Source organism: Haemaphysalis longicornis, unplaced genomic scaffold (genome assembly GCF_048455015.1).
Source record: "Haemaphysalis longicornis isolate Haplotype H1 unplaced genomic scaffold, Haemaphysalis longicornis Haplotype H1 scaffold_70, whole genome shotgun sequence".
NCBI classification, from domain to species: domain Eukaryota; kingdom Metazoa; phylum Arthropoda; class Arachnida; order Ixodida; family Ixodidae; genus Haemaphysalis; species Haemaphysalis longicornis.
In genome coordinates this window covers 256,268-278,414 of record NW_027526423.1, presented here as the reverse complement: position 1 = coordinate 278,414, position 22,147 = coordinate 256,268, and the positions used below count along the sequence as shown (strand labels likewise).

Below are 22,147 nucleotides of genomic sequence, written 5' to 3'. Positions count from 1 at the left end.
GCTATGGGAACTATAGTCAATATAATTTTGGAGAAAGATATCGCTCTGAGTGCAAAACGGTGCCCGAGAGATGCCTTAGTGCTCTTGGTAACTAGAGAATGCCAATTTCTGCATTTTTACACGGCCTAATTACGCGTGAGTTGTTTTCTAACTTTAAACGTGTTGATACGTGGGGCTCAAGAGCTCCTGTGTAGTTTTCGTAGGTTGTATATGCACACTCTCTTTCTGTGGTAGCATGCATGCTTGACCGTGATACCCACTTAAGTATCAGGGCCCAAAAGAATTGTGCGTTGAAGGCGGAATGCCTCAGATAGGTTTCGTGGCATCCGATCGAGGAGGACGTCGAGGTCACGGATGGATTGTTCTTCGTAAGCCATGAAGTGCTCTTGAATATTTAGCTCCTTGTAAACGGCCTTCACTGCAGCCTCATCAGGACCACCAGGAGAACCCCGACCAATGTGTGCCTGCGAGTGACACAAAAAAGCCATACTTGTTTATTTCGCGTTTCGTAGAACACCAGTTGTTTCTAAAAACGTTACACTAACGCATACATTTTACAGGTTTTCACACTGCAGAGGGGAAGGATACTTTTTAATTTAACGAAACGAAACGTCAAATGTTGCGTTTCACATTTACGCAATTATCAGTTTCCTTTGGCATGTCAAGACGGCTAACATTTGCTAGTTGTGCAGCTGTTCTTGTATTGGAGATTCCTCTGTGAAATGAACGGTATTTAATTGTGGTACGTGATAATGTGCTGCACTTTAACTGTGATAACCTTCAGTCAGCCGTTATATTAGCGATGCTGTGCAACGTTTTTTAAATGTCCAAAATCACTTTGGCATGTACCAAATTGTTATTACCACGCGGATCTTCCGTCAAAGGGCGCTGTTACGCCATTTGGAAGATTTATTACCAACTTGCCAACCAAGCCATCGTCCTTAACAATAAAGTGTGCTTGCAATTCAGCGGCCTTATATCGTTCTTGAACTACTACATTTTGGATGGGCAAACAGAGTGTGCACATATACGGATAATCTTTTATAGCGAGGGTACTCAAGCGCGCAAAAGGCCATACACACTAACCACAAAACAGAGAGTACCAGTATGCACAGGAAGAGACTAATGCAAAGTAGGTCGAAGGGCTCAAATGACGAGGAAGCGTACTGTGAACTCTCTGTTGGCAGGCACTTACCTCGAACCCTAAAAAAACGTCTGGCAAAACATCTGGCAACAAGTATTAGAAGACCCTAGTCAGCTTTGACATCAGTTGAATAGGAATTTCTGAATCTTTTAGGCTCCAAAACTTTGGTTTTGTTTGAAAAGTATGGAAAGGCATTACGTCGATTCAGATGAGCTACGACGGCATAATGTGCTTCCCGTAAAGGCGTTTTGTGTTTATTATTACTATGTGCAAGAGGGCAAACCCTACTTGTTCCTCCTGCTCAGACCAGGAAGTGGTCTGTAGTATTTTCAATTATATATAATAATAGATCTCACCTGGATATGCTCTACTTGCTCTGGTGATGCGAGTTTGAGGGCGGTGATAAGTAGCCATGTGTGCTTGTGCTCTACAATGTCAGTTCCAACTTTTCCAGTGAGCGTTGGGCAGCTAAAGCAGTCGTTGTAATCATTACGCGCCATGTAGATTTGCCCCAGGGCCACACAAGCCTGTTTCGCTTGCTGGTGCAGGGATTTGTCTTCGACGCCGGCCTGCAAGAAAATGATGCATTACAGGAAAAAAGGAAACGGTCCTCTCATTACAAGAAGACAATGGGGCGCTGCACCGAGCATAAACTTGGGCTAGAGCGTGTTACCGGAGGGTACCGAAAAATGTGTGTGTCTCCTTCTTGGGATAAAAACACAGGTTTTACTGACAGGACACTTTGAAGCATTTATATTTTCGGACATTCAGACTGCTGAAAGCAAATGATTACCATACTCTGAATTATATAACTTGTGCCTATCACTACAAATTTTTTGATCGGTTAAAACTGGTGTAGAAATATCAAGACTTTTAGTGGCCCTGAGAAACGACCTCACCTCAGTGGTGCATAGCTTACCACGAGACGTATCGAATGAATACGTGGCAGCAACTGTGCGGGGCGCAGGTCTATCATTCACAATAATTGCTGCCTATATTCCGCCTGGCGCTGCATTAAACAAACCGCCTAGAAAGCATCATCCGTGCCACACCTGCCCCGCACATTTTGACTGGAGATTTTAACGCTCACCACCTCTCCTGGGACAGTATAAAAACGACTGTCAAAGGGCGGCGCCCCCTTGACACTGCTCAAAGGCATCGCATGTACGTCGTCAACACTTGAGAGGCGACTTTCTTCCGGGGCAAGGTATCAAGCGCCCTTGACGTCACGGTCGTCTCATCGCAACTTATTGCTAGGACGAGCTGGACAGCGGACATTGAAGGGCATGGTAGTGATCATGTGCCGACCTACATTTCAGTGGATGGTCTTACGGGTATCCTCCAACAGCGTGTAATTCGCTGTTCAAATTGGGAAGCATTTACAACTGTGATGGAGGAGTGTGCAGACGAGCTCATATGACTACTTCGTGGATACAATGTCAATAGCTCGTAAGTCCGGCACCAAAGTGATGAGGTTGCCACCCAAATACAGCACTGCTGACGCAGAGTTTGAGAGGCTTCGAGCAGTGCGTCGACGAGCCGAAAGACGAGCCCGTCGGACGCTAGCACCTGAGGATATCCGAGCTTCCAGGCGTGCTTAGAGGGTGGTCTAGAGGCATATGGCCAAGCTTACCAAGCGCGAATGGGAGTCCTCCTCGAAGTTGGACCCGCGGAAGCCGCCTTCCAGAATATGCCGCCTGGTTCGAAGCCTGCGGGCCCCATCAAGTCAACTGCACCCCTTTAGTTCTATTGCACTCAGCACAAACACGACTGACCTACACGTCGCTAACACCTTCTGTAAGAACTTACCACGGCGCCGACACCTGTACCACCATCATCTTCGCCCGAGAGCGAGGATTTCCCAGCGATGTCGTCTGCCATGGATGTTCCATTCTCAATGGCAGAACTGCTGGCTGCACTGGCCTCCATCAAAACTCCACGTGCCCAGGTCCGGATGACGTCAGCTATACAACAATTTCGCATTTAGGCGAAAGGGGAAAGGATGCCTTCTAAACGTTTTTAGCCGCTCATGGGAGACCGGCCGACTAGAGCCGAAATGGAAACACGCCCGCATTGCGCCAGTTCTAAAGCCAGGGAAACTTCCAACGGCCATAGAGTCTTGCCGTCTCATAGCCCTCCTGAGCTGTGTCGGGAAACTGATGGAGAAGATGGTGCTGTATCGCTTGGACTGGGATCTGACAGTCATAACTGTATACCCGCCACAGATGTCTGGCTTCCGCAAGGGCCGTAGCCGCATCGATAATGCCATTGCCCTTGCAACCAGCATACAACAAGCTAAGTATCGGCGGAACATCATCATTGCCGTGTTCCTAGACATAAAATCAGCCTATGACTGCGTAGCGCATGATGTTATTCGCTCGGCGATGAAGTCTTCAGGAATAGGAGGCCTCATGTATGCATGGCTACCAGACTATCTCTCTGATAGGTATGTATACATGTCCACACACAGCGGCGACTCAGCACTGTACAGAGTGACTCGAAGTGTTCCCCAAGGCGGGGTGATAAGCCCCACGCTGTTCAACATCTCTAATATAGTCCTGGAAAAATGCTTGCCGCAGTCGGTTGAAATCTCCTTGTACGCGGACGACATCTGCATATGGAGCTCTGGTTGTAACAGGCGTGTGCTACGGTCGAGACTTCAGCGAGCAATCAACTCCATTGCATCGTTCTTCGCAGCACGAGGAATGGAAATTTCGGCAAGCAAATGTGCTGTGTTGGCTTTTACGAAGCGAGATCTCACGCACTACCTGCTCACTGTTGGCGGCACTGACATCCCATACCTTCCCAGCTATAGGTTCCTGGGGGTGGCATTCGACAGGTCACTCACCTGGTCACCTCATGTCCACCATCTCAAGAAGAAGCTTACATAAATCGCACGTATATTCAGTATGCTCTCCAGAAACTCCGGCGGTTGCTCCTTTAACTCTCTCCTTCGGCTCTACGAAGCGCTCTGCGTTGGCCTCATACGCTACAGCATCGCCGTTTTGGTCCCTCTTTCTAAAGGAACTATCAAGGCTCTAGAGTCCATGCAAGCACAAATCTTGAGAACTTGCATTGGTGTTCCGAAAACTACCTCTACTGTTGGAACATTGACGGAATGCCGACGTCCGTCCCCCTTGGCTCCCGGCACGCAGGAGCTTCTCCGCGTGCGACTGGGTATTGTGGCCAGGCAATGTGACCACCCTTTAGCGCCAAGTTCGTTCCCTGAAGTGCCGCAGCATTACCTGCCGCCATCACTTCATCTCCACACGCCCTGAATGTTCCCGCCCATGAAAATAGTGACCACGGTGCCAGGAATTACCTGCCGTTCTACGGTTTTTTGCTCTTGAATATATGTAGCACACATACGGAGGTCATACACATCTGTACACTGATGGATCGGTGTCATCCACATCATCCACTGTCGCAGTGTGGATACCTTCGTCCCGCACCACCCTCAGTGCCATGCTCAGCCACAAAACATCATCTACGGCTGCCGAACTTGCAGCTCTGCGGATGGCCTTGGCTCACATCATCGAGCAGCCGGCACGCGTGTGGGCCATCTTCACGGACTCTCGGGCTGCACTGCAATGTCTGGCGTCTTTCCCCAAAGATCAGCTTGTGCTTGATGTACAAGCTTTACACCTTCAAGCTCTGCAAGCGCACCATCAAATAGCACTTCAGTGGCCCCCTGCCCATTGCGGGATAACTGGAAATGTGAAGGCGGACGTTGCAGCATCCACGGCGCATGACCTACGCGGATCAAAAATACCGGTGCCATTTTCTCGCAAATATGCTTCAGCCCTTGCATCCAGTGTGGCATGGAGCCTGCAGCGATTGCTTTGAGCAGACACATCCCGCCATTACGCTCCCCTTTACTCTATCGACCCGCATTGTAATTTTAAGATGCCACCTGGACTATCCAAGCATGATGAAGCAGTACTGCACCGCATGCGGTTGAACGTCGCCTACACGCGATACTACTGCTACAAAATCAACCAGTCCTCCTCGCCTCTGTGACCACAGTGTGGTGTGCGTGAAGACCTCCAACACCTAATATGTGACTGTGTGCGCTTTACTACACAAAGAGTGTCTCTCGCAGTGTCCATGGGCCGGCCGCTCTCCGCAAGACTAGAACTGAGGGACGTATCAGGTCCTTGGAATTATTCCAAACGTGTCGCTCGTGCAACAAAAGCCTTATTGGCATACCTAACAGGCACAAGTCTTGATCAGACTTTGTAGTTAGTTAAAATCATGTGTATTCCTCTTCATCATTATAATCATCATCGTCATCGCACTCATCTGGCGTAGCAAACCAGGCATCTTAGCTTGGCTGACATCGCCAGTTTTCATAAAAAGATCGTTCTCTCGCTGTCTCAAATATGTAGAGGAGGGTAAATGAAGCTTACAGAACGACGTTATTATGGTAAATTACTGGCCGGGGAATGTAATATATCCCTCCTCTTTGCTTCAGAACGAGCGACCGAATTTATTATCCACGAAACTGTGTTGAAGGTTTTGGAGTGGAATTTCCAAAGCGTTGAGCTTGTGCGAACCCCGACGAATGCGAACTTCCTTCCTTCATCTCTTGGCAGCCATCAGGGAACCCACTATGCCGCACATGCCAAACGCCTCACTTCATCTGAGCGCTTTAGCTTGCTTATTGGAGCGCAAGGGTGGACTGAGCTAAATCCGCATTATCGCTTCCACCGTGAAACTTTTAATCAAACCAGTACACCACAAGACAAAAGTAGTTAGCACCACCATCACCATCACCACCAGCCTATCTACGCCCACTGCAGGGCAAAGGCCTCTCCCATTATTCTCCAATTACCTCGGTCCTGTGCCAACTGTGACCAATTTATCCCCGCAAACTTCTTGATCTCATCTGCCCACCTAACTTTCTGCCGCCCCCTGCCACGCTTGCCTTCTCTAGGGATCCACTCTGTTACCCTTAATGACCAGCGGTTATCTTGCCTTCGCATTACATGCCCTGCCCACGTCCATTTCTTCTTCTTAATTTCTCCTAATATGTCTTTAACACCTGTTTGCTCCCTGACCCTCTCCGCTCTCTTCTTGTCCCTTAATGTTACACCTATCATTTTCCGCTCCATTGCCCGCTGAGTCATTCTCAATTTAAGTTGAACCCTCTTAGTGAGCCTCCAAGTTTCTGCCCCGTAGGTGAGTACCGGTAAGATGCAGCTGTCATACACTTTCTTCTTCAGCGACAATGGTAGGCTGCTATTCATTATCTGAGAATGTCTGCCATATGCACCCCACCCCATTCTGATCCTTCTAATTATCTCTGCCTCATGGTTGGGATCTGGGGTCACAACTTGGCCTAAGTAGATATATTCGCTTACCACTTCCACTGCCTCGCCACCTAACTCAAACTGCTGTGCTGTCCCGAGGTTATTGATCATTACTTTAGTTTTCTGCATATTAATTTTCAGGCCCACGGTTCTACTCTGTTCGCCCAGTGCGGAAAGCATGCTTTGCAATTTGTCCCCCGAGTTACTTAGCAAGGCAACGCCATCAGCAAATCTGAGGTTACTGAGGTATTCTCCATTAACCCTTACTCCCACCTGTTCCCAATCCAGGGTTCTGAATACTTCTTGTAAGCATGCTGTGAATAACATTGGAGAGATTGTGTCTCCTTGTCTGACACCCTTCCTTATAGGTATTTTACTGCTCTCCCTATGGAGGATGATGTTAGCTGTAGACCCATTGTAGATATCCTCTAGTATTCTTACATAATGCTCATCTACCCCCTGGTTCCGTAATGCCTGAATGACTGCTAGGGTTTCGACTGAGTCAAATGCTTTCTCATAATCTATGACGGCTATATATAGGGGTTCAGTATACTCAGCGCACTTCTCTATCACCTGATTGATCGTGTGAATATGGTCCATTGTGGAATAACCTTTACGGAACCCTGCTTGTTCTTTAGGTTGACTGAAATCTAAGGTTGCAGAGATTCGGTTAGCGATTACCTCGGTAAATACCTTGTAGACGACTGACAGTAAGCTGATAGGCCTGTAATTTTTCAAGTCCTTCATGCCGCAATGGTACCGGAATCTTAGAAGAACGCGAACATCATCCTAATCCATAAGAAAAGTAGTTATATAGGGATGTAAATATGCAGCCTTACACTGCAATGTATTTCGAAAATAATATAACTGATTTATAATATGAACATTGGATACTCTTAACGCATTCTCAGGGTAGTTAGATTACCTGACATGAATAACTGTTGTAGAAACGTTAAAAAGACCCTGGAGAACTATTAGATTAGGACGCGGCCAAACAACGGGACACGCGGAAAGAAGACTCAATAGAAGGCTAAGTGTATTTGCGCGTCCATATACACGAATATCCTTGCACAAAGAGCCATAACACGCAGCGCAAGCCTCACAACGTTTTTTTTCGTGGTACGCAATTGCAGAACGCTGAAGGAAGGGATGTACCATGCGTCTAACCCAGATAAAACAGTTCTTATGGGAATATGATGGTCCCGACTAGTCAGACTGGCGAGCAATACGCTCATGTGGATTATCGCCCAGCACAATCTAATACGCTCTCATACCTTGGTAAAGGTTTCTAAAGACAGGCCCTGTTCAATGTAAGTGGTGCCTGGCAACATACCACGCAATCCAAATGGGGAATATTCAATTTCTTTTCGCATTAAGCAGCCAGTGAAGAAAAAAGAACCAGTGATAATATATATGAATATAATGTAAGCTTCGGAGTCACCTATTCATCCAGTGTACCAGACGGACGGAAGTACCAAGCTTTGCATCAGTTTCAGAGTCCTCAGATTTCTCCTTCTTTCGGACAATAAAAAAACGAAAAGTTTGCATGATAGCGGCGTAGTTTGAAAGGTGCCGCTTGATTTCTCCGGTCGATTTCACAAAAGAGTATGGACGAGTTGGCATTGCTGGAAGAACGAAGCATTTTTTGCCCCTATGCGAGTGATGCGACTATGTTAGTTGACTTCTGTAACTCTTGGTGTAAAAACTCCCACCTCCCCTCGCGGGAACCCCTGTGTAGATGCGACGCATAGGCGGAGCGGCGAAGGGAACGCGTTTTATAGCGCTCATAACGTTGAGGGGACTGCGTAAGCTGGTCCCAGTCGATGACGACGTTGGCGTACTTGTAAAGCGGCGTGGACTCTAGGTGTTTGAGCCAAGCGTGGATGTTGCTTCGCCGGAGAACGGCACACCGGTTATATGCGCAGCGCGCCCGAAGGAGAGGAAACCGCGGAAGAGAGAGTACTGCACATGCGCCGGCCCCAGCGCGTCTGCCGCGGCTATGACGCAACGCAATCCAACACAATCCACTTTAATCCAATCCAATCCAAATCCAACCGAATCCAAGCCAAGCCAAGCCAATCCAATCCAATCCAATCCAATCAAATCAAATCCAATCCAATGCCCCTCGCGAGAGAGTGTTCGTTATCGGAGAGGAGAGGGGGTGAGCGGCGGAGAGCGGCGGAGAGCGCAGCTCGCGCGGCGAGGAGAATGGCAGAGGGGTGGACAACGCCGACGACAACAACGATGACGACGCCGGAGGGACAAGGCGAGTGAATCAGATGCTCTGCATCTAAAACTGTCCCAACCGTTTCAGACGTTCAATAACCCGTGGTGTCGCTGACAATCATAACATCACCATTGCGTTTATGATGTCGTCATTGCCATAAAGACCTCGAAAGGCGCGTCAAAGCCCTTTAGGCGTTTTCGCACAGTGTGTCGGCCGGGGACGAGTCCCAGCAAAAGCGAATTCGGCTACTCTGTTGTGACATTTCAAACACTTATCATGGGCGCGCTTAGGAGTGCCTGCGAACATAAAATGATGGTACGCGTCACGAGAGAAATGAGAGCTTTTGCACCCATGCCGCAGGCCATAGATGAAGGCGCACGAACTCATGACAATGAGGAAAGGTAATAAACTGAACATGAAAATGTTTGCTTCATGGATGAAGCCCAGAAGTAAACAATGACGGGCTTGTGTCCAAGATATGAAAGCCGACGCGTCGTCTACGCAGACGCCCGTCGACCCAAGATGCGGGATCCCTGTCGGGTGAAAGGCGATGCAGAACCTGCAGTAATTAATGAAGATCAGTTTCTGCATCGCTGCTGCGGCAGACTTTGAAACCAGGATTTCATAAAGCCCTTCAGAATTGAGACATTTGGCGGCTGCCGGTAGGCGTTCTGGCCACCCCTACCCTGCTACCAGCTCCGGGGGGAAAGTCGCAGCACCAGGTCTACTAAAAGCGCGTTTGCGGCATTGGAAGTATTCTTGGTAGCACGAGGGTGTCGTTTATGAACTCTAGCGGGGAGGTCGGTAAGGTAACGAAGGCTGCTATCCCGGCTTCTATGTGCACCCGTCAGTGAGGTTCAAGCAGATCACTCGGAATCAACTCGATTTTAGTTTCATGATCAATCAGCTTTTTCTCAATGGAAGGGTACTGATAGTCCACGGCAAATTACGCTGACCCGGAACAGGGAAACTGTTACTCCCGTTTCCGGTGGCCTGCCAAAAACAGCGTTTGATACGCTTAATTAAGAATTCGTGTACCTGCTAGCCAATATGAAGGGTTTGGACTTCTTCAAACGTTTTGTGCACTCGTCGAAACACTTAACGGGCGTGGAGGAGGAGGAGAGAAACGTTTATTGGAGCGGAAGTGCTGTTGTGGGTGGCCTTCCTCCGGATAGCCGAGAGTCGTGGCAGCTGCTCTTGCCCGAGGCACGAGGTTAACCTGCGTCTCTAGCAGGCAGCTGGTCAGCTCGCACTCCCACTGCTCCAGGAAGGGGGAAGAGGTGGGATTTGGGCATGAAGGAGAATTTTTTCCACACGATTGCCGAAACGAGTCGTCGTCTTCTGCCACGAGGGAAGCGATGATGCTTTGTGCGAGTTTAAGCAAAATGACGTATATGTTTTTGCAAACCACTCCATCTTAATTTTTAATTAGAAAGCAGTTCCTTTTAGAAACCTCCCGGTGGCCTTTGCTTACAGGCACTAGAAGAGACTCACCAACAGACATTATTAGAGAGTACAAAAATGGTATTCAGAATGTAATAGCGCGTAAAAATCAGTTGCGTCTCCGCGGATTAGACTCGCGGTCGCTACCGCCTTTTGGGACACTTTGAGAGAGTTGACTATGCGTCTGCGAATCTTTAGGTAATTCTGCTGAGAGTGTCAGTGGTTTTACAAGTGATTTTATCTTGTGCTTGTGGTTCTGCACTTTGGGAGGGAGCAATACGGTCGCCCACTTTCTCGACTCCGTAGAAATGCCTGCTCGACCTCTCGAGCAGGCGTTTAATACGATGTCAGGTTTGTCAGCGGAAAAAGGAGAGGGGTAGTAGCCCACGGTAAATAGTTGGGAGCTGGAAAAAGAAAAGTTCTAAATTGTAAAAAAAAAACATCGACACTATGCACAACAAGGGCGGCAAGCGCTAGGTGAGGACGATTGAAACCGGAGCTAGAGTGGTAGCTTCCGGAAATCCGTCTTCAAGAGCAGCCACCACCGGAAGAGACTATTCTTCGTCAGTCTGATATGATAATACCGCTCCAGTCGTCCCGATGCCTGAAGGGGCACCGCTGCCGGGCGAGGCCTGGACTTTGGCGTCACCACCGTGGCGGTGGCTGTCAGGCGATACGAAACCTTTTCAGTCTCGGTCGTCGCTTTCCGTTTCCAAAAGCGCCACTACAGCTCGAAGGCACGACATACGGCACACAGAGGAATTGCACAGCTGCATCGATGGCGATTAAACGACGTCCTTAAGGTAGGCACATAAACACAACCCTGAGCTAAAACCAACCTAACTTTAGTGTTTACGTTGGCTCCAACACTAATCTGAGCTGCGGGTTTTATTTGCGTTATTCTTTATTCCTAATATTCCTTGAGGAGTTCTGTAACATTTTACGGTTTACCCCATATGCCGTAGCATTCATCTCACGGCATTTTGTCCAGAATCAGCTACGCTGCGCGCGTCACTAGTCCACGCACATAGAAAAGCCTTTCAGAGTAAGCTTTCTCGTGTTTTTGGTGAAATTTATGTCTATTGGTTAGCTTTCTGGGCAAAAAGGATATGTTCGTTATATAGGCATTGAGATTTCAAAAGACTGAAACTGTAAATGTGAAATTATTAGCCGCAAATTAGGTGAAATGTGCATATGGAGTACATCATCTGTACCCATGGTTTTTAATTGTGCTCTATTACGGCACTCGAGCTGCAGACTCTTTCCTACCATCTTAATTAGCAGTGACGCATTACGTTCAAAAAACTGTCACTGTATGAGAGCGAAAAAGTGATGCTGATATTAGATACTAGATTTTTAACAGAACGTCTGGAACTATGCGAGTGTAGTTGGAGCATTTCATAAAAAACAATTCAACAGGAAATGGTGAGGAGTAAATTAGTAGTTCTTACCGCAAACATGCCGGCCCGTATGGGTAGCTCTAGGCCGAAGGCGCTTGATTTGAATATTCCAGCGGCCCAATAGCGGTCGAAAGAGGGCTGCCGCAGCTGTTGGCCGGCGCTCGTTTTTGCGGTGGTTAGCACGTCAAACATTTCGCCAAGCATGCACCTGAAGTTGCATTCGTCAAAAAGCTCCAAGAGTGGCTGGAGAACGTGGTGTGATCCGAGCCGCTGCTTGAGGACAAAGCATGCGGCTTTCTCGAAGAGCACTGCATCGAAGATTGCCCGCCAACCGACGTCTGGACGTGTGTGCAAAGCTGGGCGACCACGGCGGATCGGCGACTGGTCCACCATGTCGTCTATCACTAGGTGGTAACACTCCGCCTGAAAGAAACAAAGCCGAAACGCGTCTAGCTCTGCCTGCAGACGTTATAAGTAAGATAACTATTCGAGCACCTATTTGACACATCTAACGGATCCTGCTTGGCGGCGTGCCTATTGTTCAGGGGAGTGTAAGTTGAAAATATGATTTCGTGCGAGTGTATTTCATCAGCACTAAACTGTCAACGGCGCATACAGCGCCTTCGTATTGGATCTTCGTGGAATAACGTCTTCAAACCATTCGGATTGCACCAACAAACCTCTACAGACCGCACTCTATTATATGTTGCTTAGCGTGTCTCTTTTTAACGTGACACGCGTAATAGGGCGGGTGCAATGGTGATCGTTATCGCAGAGGAATAAGAAAGTTTCATTAAAATTCCTCGAGGCACTTAGGTCTTCGTACGTGCTTTGACGGCAAATGCCTGCCAATACGTGTTGACTGCGACATCGGATTTGAATCACTTTCTTCACTTCCGTTGTTTGTCTTAAGGCACCCATTCCTTCATTCGCCTTCCTTTCGGCTTTCGCGCGTATGCGCCTCACCGCTTTCGTTTTTTCCGTCTTATGGCTCCAAATACATCAGCAACCGGACTGGCACACGCCACTGCTTCTCCAGATGCTTCCCCGCAGATGTGCACCCGTTCTAGTCACGTACCATCACGTTTGGGTGTCATGCGGCACTCATTAGTCTACAAATCTTATTTTGCAAATTGCAAGTTTTGTGAATTATGTGGATCGGGCATAGTGCCCCTCAAAGCTCCCGAATACTGGCCAGTCAGCCAACTGCGCATGTGCCACGAAGAAACAACAACAACTTTTGTTCTGCGCTGGTAACGTGCCGAGATAGCACAGTTGGTAGAGCACTGTACTGCTACTATGTAGATCCGTGTTAAAATGCCATGGGATCACGCATATTGCTGTTATTTATTTACTCCTTACGGCAGCGGCTCTTTTCATGACCGTACAACAGTAATAACACCAGCACAACAACGCCGCCGCTTTTTCGCTGGGTGGGGCACTTCTCGCCGTAGCAGAATTCTCTTCCACAGGAACGAGAACAATATTCTGTCTCTTGCTGTTTCTAAGGCTTAGTTTACGGTGATACGTACCCAGAAATAAATACCAGCGGATCTAAAGTTTTCCAAAACCGTGCTGTTGAACGTTTTTTTTTTTCTTGCCATAGGGCGAAGCGGAACTGTTTTATTTCTGCTGTGCAAAGTTCGTAACTTCTCTCTGACGGAGTGATGAAGGTGCAGGTTACTGAGAAGTTGTATATACTTGGCTGGTGGTAAACGAAGATTGCCTAGATCCTTACGCAAATGTGTGAAGAGCCATAGCGCGTGTGGCCGCCACTTTGAGGTGTGTAGCGTGAAATTCGCGGCTGTGATGTGAGTTCCAGCAGTTGTTTTCGCTGAGTGAAAACATTGAGGGACGATCTGTTCCAGGTCTTTATATGTAAGTAAACACTGATTTGTTCCTTTGCCTAAACGCTGCAACATAAGGACTAACTCTCGCAATGCAGCGAGAGCCACGGAAAATTAAGCGAGAAAACACACGCACGCACACGCACGCACGCACGCACGCGCACACACACACACACACACACACACACACACACACACACACACACACACACACACACACACACACACACACACACACACACACACACACACACACACACACACACACACACACACACACACACACACACACACACACACACACACACACACACACACACACACACACACACACACACACACACACACACACACACACACACACACACACACACAGCTCAGCCCAAGTCTCCACCGTGCTCCTCCCCAGTTTAGCCGCGGCGGGCGCTGAGAGTGGGTGTTTCCTTCGTCTTCGTTGTACATCTGTTCCTTTTCCCACACTGGACACTCGCTCTGTACAATCGCTCATCCTCCTGAATTGAGCATCTCCCTCAGCACCTTTCACACGCACCCGCCGCGGTGGCTCAGTGGCTAAGGCGTTGCGCTGCTGAGCACAAAGTCGCGGGCTCGATTCCCGGCCGCGGTGGCCGCTTTTCTGATGGAGGCGAAAAGCAAAAACGCCCGTGTGTACGAGATTTCGGCGCACGTTAAAGGTCCCCAGGTGGTCAAAATTAATCCGGAGCCCTCCACTACGGCGCGCCTCATCGCCTGCGTTGCGTCGGCGCGTTAAAACCCTACAATCAATCAATCACCTTTCACACGCGGCTTACGCGGATATTTGCGATCTGAGCGTCTCACGTTTAACCTAAAAAAGCGTTGTCGTGTTGCGGTTTCACCGAAGAGATAGATTCACCGAAGAGTTTTTATTAGATGCGACGCATCTCTTGCTCTGAGGAATGTCCTTCCTGCGTCGTCGGCGTCGGCGGCGTCCGCACGCCACCTATGCATGCGCGCCTCTCCTCCGCTCTTCTCTCCGACAGCTGTGCGCAACACTCTCACTCCGTCTCATTATGATAAACAACAGCTGCGTGCGGGCGCTTCGCTCCACTCGCGTCTGCTCCGGCACGCAAGTGCGCGCATGCGCGATTCTCCTCCGCTGTCTCCTCTCTTTCAGACGCTGTGAATATAAAGCGGGTAACGCGCTGCGGCGGTTCAGTCAGCGCTCGCTCTCGTTCGACGCCGCGTGCCTTTGCTTGACGACTCCGTGCTTGACTTGATTCTTTCGATGAAGACGTGATGGAAGCGACGGTCCCTTCACCGAGTGGGCTGACACAATCCAATACCAGCGTCAGCGCAAACGCTCAAGGCAACGTTACGACCAATTGAACCCCCCGATGCGTCGCATCACATCAGGGTTCCCTCGCGGGAAGATGGGCGTAACTTTTGAAGATTGGGTAAAGCGTCATACCTAGTCCTTGCCAATGGATGGCGTATGAACGTTTGAACGTTGTGAGGCTCGTTCCCTGTACCGAACAGCGATGTTTGTAAACCCGTAATTTGTGTTGTGTGGTCCTTTCATCACTTACGCGCTTACGGAAAGTCGGTTGTTCATGGAATTGAAGATTCAGTTGTAGAAAAAGGGGTTTCCTTCGTTTTTAATATACTGCATACATCCAAAGTACACTTGCTGAGTATTAGTAGTGCACATTTTTTTTGTAGATGCTTTGAAAGCTGTTTGGGTAATTGCCCAAAACAAGCAAATTTATATCATTGATTGAATTTGCAATACAGTTTGGGTACTCATGCTTTTCCTGAAATTGTAAGGGCTGGCCACAAAAAAAGTTAATTACGTGAAGCTCTCGAGGCAAGTGAGTTCTAGTGATATTTCAAAGAGCAAAATAGTTGGCATCTCTAGGCTTGGAGGAAAAACCTGACGGGTAGACACGAACGGGGGATGTATATCAAGATCTCATTGAAGGCGCAGGTTTTTGGGAGGCCATCGCTTGCTCAGAAAAGAGGTTCTCTATGACACAGAGTGAGAGGATAGCATGCGTTTACCTTGCTAATCTATTCAAGATTTGATGGTTTCATGCTCTAGCGCTACTCTAAGCTATGAGCCGCGGCGTGCAGGAGGATTCCGGAATTATTCTGGGGATCTTTTTTACTAGGTGCCGAAATCTTGGCACACTGGGGTCTTCATCTGAAAAGCATCCACCAACGTTGGTATTGAAGCCGCGCTTTACCTTGCTGATCGAGTTTTGGCATACTATCATCGGCGTCCGCCCTCACATAAATCAAGAAGCAATGTTTTGTAAAGCAAGACGTCGTCTTGTGAAGAGTACAGGTCGACTCGGTTGTGGTTTACAAAAATGGCCTCCTCTGTCGAACATACGATTCGCGCATGCAGCTCAGCTCTCGGTGATGCCCTTGAACCGTTAGAAATGTAGGGACGCACTTGAGCTACAAGAATACCATTCATTGTACCTGGCTGTAAACCGGATTAATGTGCTCGCCAGAGGAAGGAAGCTCATATTGTACCTCATGTCACCTTAAGAATTTTACTTGGATAAGGGATTCCTCCTCCCCCCAGTAGATACCATGCGAACTTTGTACTGTAAAGCCTAGACTATATTTTCTGATAGAAATGACTTAATTGAGAAGCATCGACACCGGCTTGATGGAGTCGATGGACCGAGCGGATGTTTAAGCTTGTAAGGCGACCTTTTTCCCCGACGTCCGCATTCTGCCATGGCCGCAAATAGGATCCTCCGAAGCATATATAATTTTTGAAATCGATAGAAGAGGACCTAATGCCGTCAATGTGTCTGAGGGTATTTTATGCAATTTGAGTAAAAGAGATTGAAGCTGGCACAGAAACCCCAATCCTGTCAGTGACAACTGGCAAGCAAGCTACGCTGTTTAAGATTCATTTTCGGGGTCTGAAGCTCGTCTGAAACTCACTCACTCGCACTCAAGCCTATTCTACTAGCTATAAAGGCCCCAGTCTTCAAAGCGTACCATGCTGTTACACCTGGCCTGGCTAAAGATTCCTACGACGGAATTCATCCGGCCGACCTTTCCAAGGTACATGACGGCAACAGTAGGATCGACCTACATGTTCTGCTATTGCGAATGATCGCATCTAGGAGTGTGTCCGTTTGAAGTCATGCTTTCTTCGCATGCAAGCAAGTTTTGATGCCCAGATGTCGCGTCTTTTGGTACGTGCTTTCATCTGTTCTGTCGACAGTATAGGGTTCATTTTTCCGGAAACTAAAGCGTACGCTTGTGAAAGCTCACCCTACGACAGAAAAAAATTGTTTTCAGGGGGATGGCTTATTCCACATACTCATTATCCAAGTGGAGTTTCCCGAGTGCAATGTGTATTTAACCAGAGCTTGAAATGGGGCTAGTTGGTTTTTTACTCGGAACATTTCTGGCGCTAGGCAGGACAAGGACGACGAATTGTGCAGGACAAGGACGCTCCAGTTGTGTGTAATTCGTCGTCCTTGTTCTGCCTAGCGCCAGCAATGTTCCGAGCAATGTGTATATGCAAGTGGAGGATGAAGTCATTTTAGTAGAAGAAAAAACTAACTCTGCGAGAAGAGCTCGTCATGAAATAGGTTTAATGTAGAGTTAGTATTTTGTTGTTAAATACCGCTCCCATGCGAAAAATCTCGCACCATAAACGCGGTCGTTGTGTAACTGATCTATGACGACATGTTAGTCAAAAAAGTACTGCTCCCATTTACCGAACTGCCCCAAGTAAGGTAGTATCACGCAGCTCACAGAGACAACGGTTCTTACAAAAAATTAAGATCTCCCAGGATGCATCAGTGAAGACTAGCCATCCCTGTTACTAAGTACCATTCTTCTTCACGACCTGAAATCCTCTTGAAGAATGCGTCAGGGGTCACTTTATGAATGAGTAAAAACAGTTTCAAGGCTGAGCTAGCCCTTGGATCGGTAAAAATTCAGAAAACGCGGGAGAGCATGTGTTCAGCTTCGTGGCATAATGGAAGGTCACATCTGAAATAACAATGTATTTTTCTCGCCTTGTGTGACTCTGATTTATGCCCTCCACTTTTTCCCGGCCACGCAAGGAGGTTACAGTCAAGCCACAGTGTCACGAAAAGACGAATAGGGCAGTAGGGCATACGTTGTGGTGCTACATTAACGACGAAGGAATATGTGTGGCGCGCAGCCTGCGTGGTGCGGTCGCGGCCGCCATATAACGCGTAAATATATCGTTCCGATCTCTCACGGTTCACGTCCTGTATCCCGCCGCTCCGTAACAATATACTATTACGCTGAAATAAAATATCACATTCGGTATGGCCTTGAGAAGCGCGCTTACCATCTCGACGCACCAACCGATCAGAGCAGCCAAGGGAAGATTCCTGTCCGGCTCCTCTGCCAACAGCTGGTAGGTGCGCAGCACACCCAGGAGGCGAAGACGGAGTTGAGCGCGAAGGGCGTAGTCCAGTGCTTCCCGCAAAGCATCCAGCGCCTCACGTGCTCTTGGCACGCCACAGTCCATTTCCATCACAGTCGACAGCATCAGCTCCTTCGCCTCCAACACCGGGAGGTCCGTCGGAGAGTATAACTTCGGAGGTTGGTGTAGCTCAGAAGAGTACCGGTTCACAGCTCTGCACTCGTGAGATGGCATGCACGATATTAGAAATGCTCCTCAAATAGAGAATGTCTTTCGCTCGGGCACAGTTCTGGCTGCGCTCCTGCCAGATATGTAAACTGGTTGAGCGTTTGTGCTTCCAAATAATCATGATTGATTCACTATGAACAAAGGCCATACTAGGTAATCATCACCAGCCTTTTCTTGTCATTGTCATCATTATCTTTTTTATACGTACTGAATTATGAAGGCTTTCTTTATAGTGTTCCAAACGCTCCTGTCGTGCCCTATCCGAAATAATTCGATATCCCAAGTAAATTATTCTGGTGCACGTATCGGTATCTTTCGTTCTACGATTTCTTAGCACCCTTTTTGTTGTATCCCTCAACTGGCCATGGCGATGGTTAAGTCACCTACTACACGGCTAATAATACTTTCCGTGAGTTGATAATTTGGGTCTAAGGGTGGCTGCTGCCGAATACTTCACCAGCGTTGCAAGATCCTCTAATGGTGAGGGCGTGCTGCTCTGCCCCATGAACCTTTCTGACTGTGTTCGACCCTATCAAATGTGTCTGAAGTGGCATCGGGGCAAATATTTCATTGTTTTTATTAGCCCTACCGAGCCCGGCGATGCCTGGATGTGCCAATAAAACAGCGTGTAAAACATATCGAGAAATCATTGAAATACTTATTCAGGATGGAATGCAAGGGGTGTGCTATTATTATAGAGCTTGGTACTGTCCTTAAAGCTAGATTCGCCCCATTAAGTGTTAGGTGTTGTTTGGGGGAAACGCTGAAATTACTTAATAGACATTAGTAAGCGCTACATACATGAACAAACACCAGTTCCGTATGCCAGGACGGACCCGGGAGAGAATCAGCGCTTTCCAAAACAAACATTTTAGCGTTTCACAGGAGAAACTACTCTCACAAGACGCGGCGGATTAATGGTATCCGGCGTCCGTACACAAGAGTACACAGAATGCGCCTTGCGGGAAACCATATTTATAGCGAACGCTATGTCTCACTTTATTGCCATTGTTTTCAAACAAAATATGCCGTAGTTGGGCGCTATAACGACTCTGTAATTACGAAAAGCTTTATGTACACGTCAAAATAAGTTATTTTACCGCGAAGTTGTAAACAACAATTTTGTTGTATATTCTCAATACGTGGGCTCTTTAATGTGTCCTAATTAGTTCCCTATTGACTTTTAAACAGTTAGGAATTCTCCTATGCTGTCAAAATATGGTCTTCTAAAGGAGAATCATTGTTGCAGAAAACGGCTGTAACTCGTGTTGTAATAGAACGATCGCGACATAAATAACGTGAAGTCTTACAGCTCAAGGGCTCCGCAACCGCGAGAAATGTTGTCGCAGGGGGTGGATAACCATCAGTCGCAGCGTTATAACAAACTTTATAGGTCTAACTATTATGAAGCTGCGGCTCCGGAGCCATTCGATCTCGTTATGAAGCCACCGTCTGACGGACAGACCCATGTTTGACTGCTAGGATACTTGATACCTGCAAGTTCCATTAAGCTTATTAATTTATAGGAATTGTCTATGCCAAATTACAAGTATTCATGTTTAGTTCCTTGCGTCCATTAGGCTGCGGAACGATAAAACATGTTTTGTGTTGTGCACCGCTTTGGTTTCGAAGTGCCCCCATGTTTGCCCTGTGGCGATAAGACTGCGAGATACACTTACTGAGTTGTTTCTGCAAGCGGTGTACAAAGGACCTGACTGCGAGGATTTCTGGGTAAAGTTGCGCGGTCGTAGAAGTTTCTCACGGCATGGTTTTCGTTCTAGTACCTAACCAGATGCAACGCAGAAACCTGTGGAGAGATATCATGGAAACTTTCCTACCGGTTCCAGTCTGCCTATTCATAATCGTTGCAGGCACAGCAAGGAATGACTTAAAGCGAGTCAAAAAGATGGTGGTGAAGGCACCAGCCGGAAGTTTTTTTCCAGCTGCACACTATGGCACTGCCGGTATAACCATGGCTGCAGCAAAGGGTAATATTCGTGCTCAGCTACACAAAGTGTGCATTTTGTCATAAGCCGGAACCAGTCGAACGTATGTTCTTGGATAGTTTCGATGCTGCGTTTCACTGGGGCATTCCGCAGCGAACAATAAAAGAGACATTGCCCATTACGCCGTATGGCGTACGTTTTTTGCCTACCAGGAATGCTGACGGTGCTCATTTTGGTATGTTCATTCTACTAGGCCTCCATAGATTATGGCAACCCCGTATTGATGTCCACCATGCAAACCCGAATGGGCAGCGTGCTAAGGATTGTTCCACTGATAGTGCTGCTACATCAGAGATGTGTACAAACTCGAGGTACGCAATCCCAGCCGACTGCGCGTATTGAATGACCTCGTAACCGTGTGACGCTTTAAAACGAGGTGCACCAGCCAAACTGCTTTGGTTAGTGTTTTTACCTTGAGGTGTCTGTATGTATGTCCTTTCGTTTTCTTCCATTGTACCAAGCGGGTAATAAACAAAAAAGAAACCTGTGTGACCTAGTGGTAGAATCGTGGGTTTTGGAACGAGCGCCACTGTATCGAGTACCAGCAATGCCCATCTTATGCGAAACCCGGGATCTTTTATTTTGCAGTGTTCTCTTAGCTAAATTCTGCACATTTCTTTTGTTAAAAAATGAAGGAAGCTCACACTAATAAGTAAGACTTGAGGGTAGCGAAGCTGTACGCAAAAGTACCACTCTTTTTGGCCTCACGGCGTTGTTTAAGCCTCGCCGCTGTAGGAGGGGCCACAGCTGGCTGTTCGTCTTCGTCTATCGCACACGGTTCTGCGCCGCACGCGGCCTCATGGCCTTCCTTCGTGGCGCGCGCTTATCGCTGCGGCCATAGAGTTTCTTACAGTATACACTAGAGAGGAATTTGGCGCTAGCGTCTATGCGGCTCACATCAAGGTCGTCTGTGTCATCATGAACCGCCATTATACATCGCGCTCGCCTTTGTTTCATCATTGGCTTGGATTGAAACGTTTTAGTGACCGCAAATTTAAACAAAGTGCTACAAAAACGCGAAGAATAGTGTGCAATTATGAAAGTGCAAAATAAAAACAGGCTGTTTTAAAACTAAGAAAAAAAGAAGTAAAGCGTATTTTTGCCGGAACGGTTGTGCCTGCTATTCCGCAGGCCAAGGTTGTAGTTACGAACAATGTTATTATTTGGGGGGTAAATCATTAGAGAATGTAATTTTATTAATTTTACCATTATTTCAAAAAATACGTTGTCTGAAGAGTTTCGAAAGTTTTTTGAGCGTGCCTATGAAAACGTTGCCTTCGTGGTGAACCAGTGCACCGCGACCGCCAGCTAGTATAACAAGAAAAATGAAAACGTAGGAGGTATGCAAGCGCCCGTATCTGCCCTATCTTGTCGTCGTTGAAGTACGTTTTGTTTCTTCTTTTCGTCGGCTACGAATTTCGCCGCGGCATATTACCCGCTCAGTCATACGTCCTTCGATTGCGGCGTTAGCAACGTCAGGTGCGATCACGCATTGCTTGCTGTTTCATTGGACACGGCTACCACAGAAACTGGAGGATTTCGGCTTCCTTGTAGCTCGTAAACGTGTGAATGCATAGTGAAGAAAGCAAATCCCAAAAACCGCTTAAGAATCCAGTTGTCATGCCAAGCCCAAGCCAAAAATGATGTCTTCCCATGAACCCCCCCGACGACATGGCTTACGAGGCGCAGTTTCCTCTCTAGTATACGTACTAGGAAACTCTATGGCTGCGGCGGCGGCCTGCTCGCTTTCCTCCGCTACGTCCTGAGCGTGGGTCCCGCGCACGTCTTTTTTTCCTCCTGAGTCCTAGCCTACCTCTCCCCTGCCGCAAATCTCTCCCCGCCATTGGGCCGCTGCTCCGCGCCAGGCGCTTGAGGAAGGGTGCACGCTATTGTTTGACCTCTAGCTCTCAAGGGCAAAACTGGTCACCCCGCGAAGACTGCCTAAGGTAGCGTAGTGTAGCTTGCGCTACAATAAATGAAATGCGGTGCCTTGTATGTCGCTTTATAGGGGGAGAGCGGAAAATCAATACGGTTAATTGACGTTTTGCGTAGGACAGGAAGCGCCTGACTTGTAACTATCTTGGAACGAAATGTCTCTCCGTGGAGACGCGCCGAGGGGCGGGGCTTAA

At 47.9% G+C, this 22,147-nt stretch overlaps 1 protein-coding gene across 1 annotated transcript in view; it reads right to left on the bottom strand.

Moving 5' to 3' along the window:
* Positions 1–260: 260 nt before the first annotated feature.
* The window catches only part of LOC144148005 (farnesyl pyrophosphate synthase-like), a 48,507-nt gene continuing 26,620 nt past the window's right edge, over positions 261–22,147 (bottom strand). Inside the window, exons 3-6 of the mRNA XM_077679607.1 lie at positions 17,707–17,998; positions 11,578–11,949; positions 1,501–1,713; positions 261–464 (exon numbers count right to left, since the gene is read on the bottom strand). Of these exons, the coding sequence (XP_077535733.1) occupies positions 261–464; positions 1,501–1,713; positions 11,578–11,949; positions 17,707–17,998 (1,081 nt within the window). The remainder of the gene's footprint in view (positions 465–1,500; positions 1,714–11,577; positions 11,950–17,706; positions 17,999–22,147) is intronic.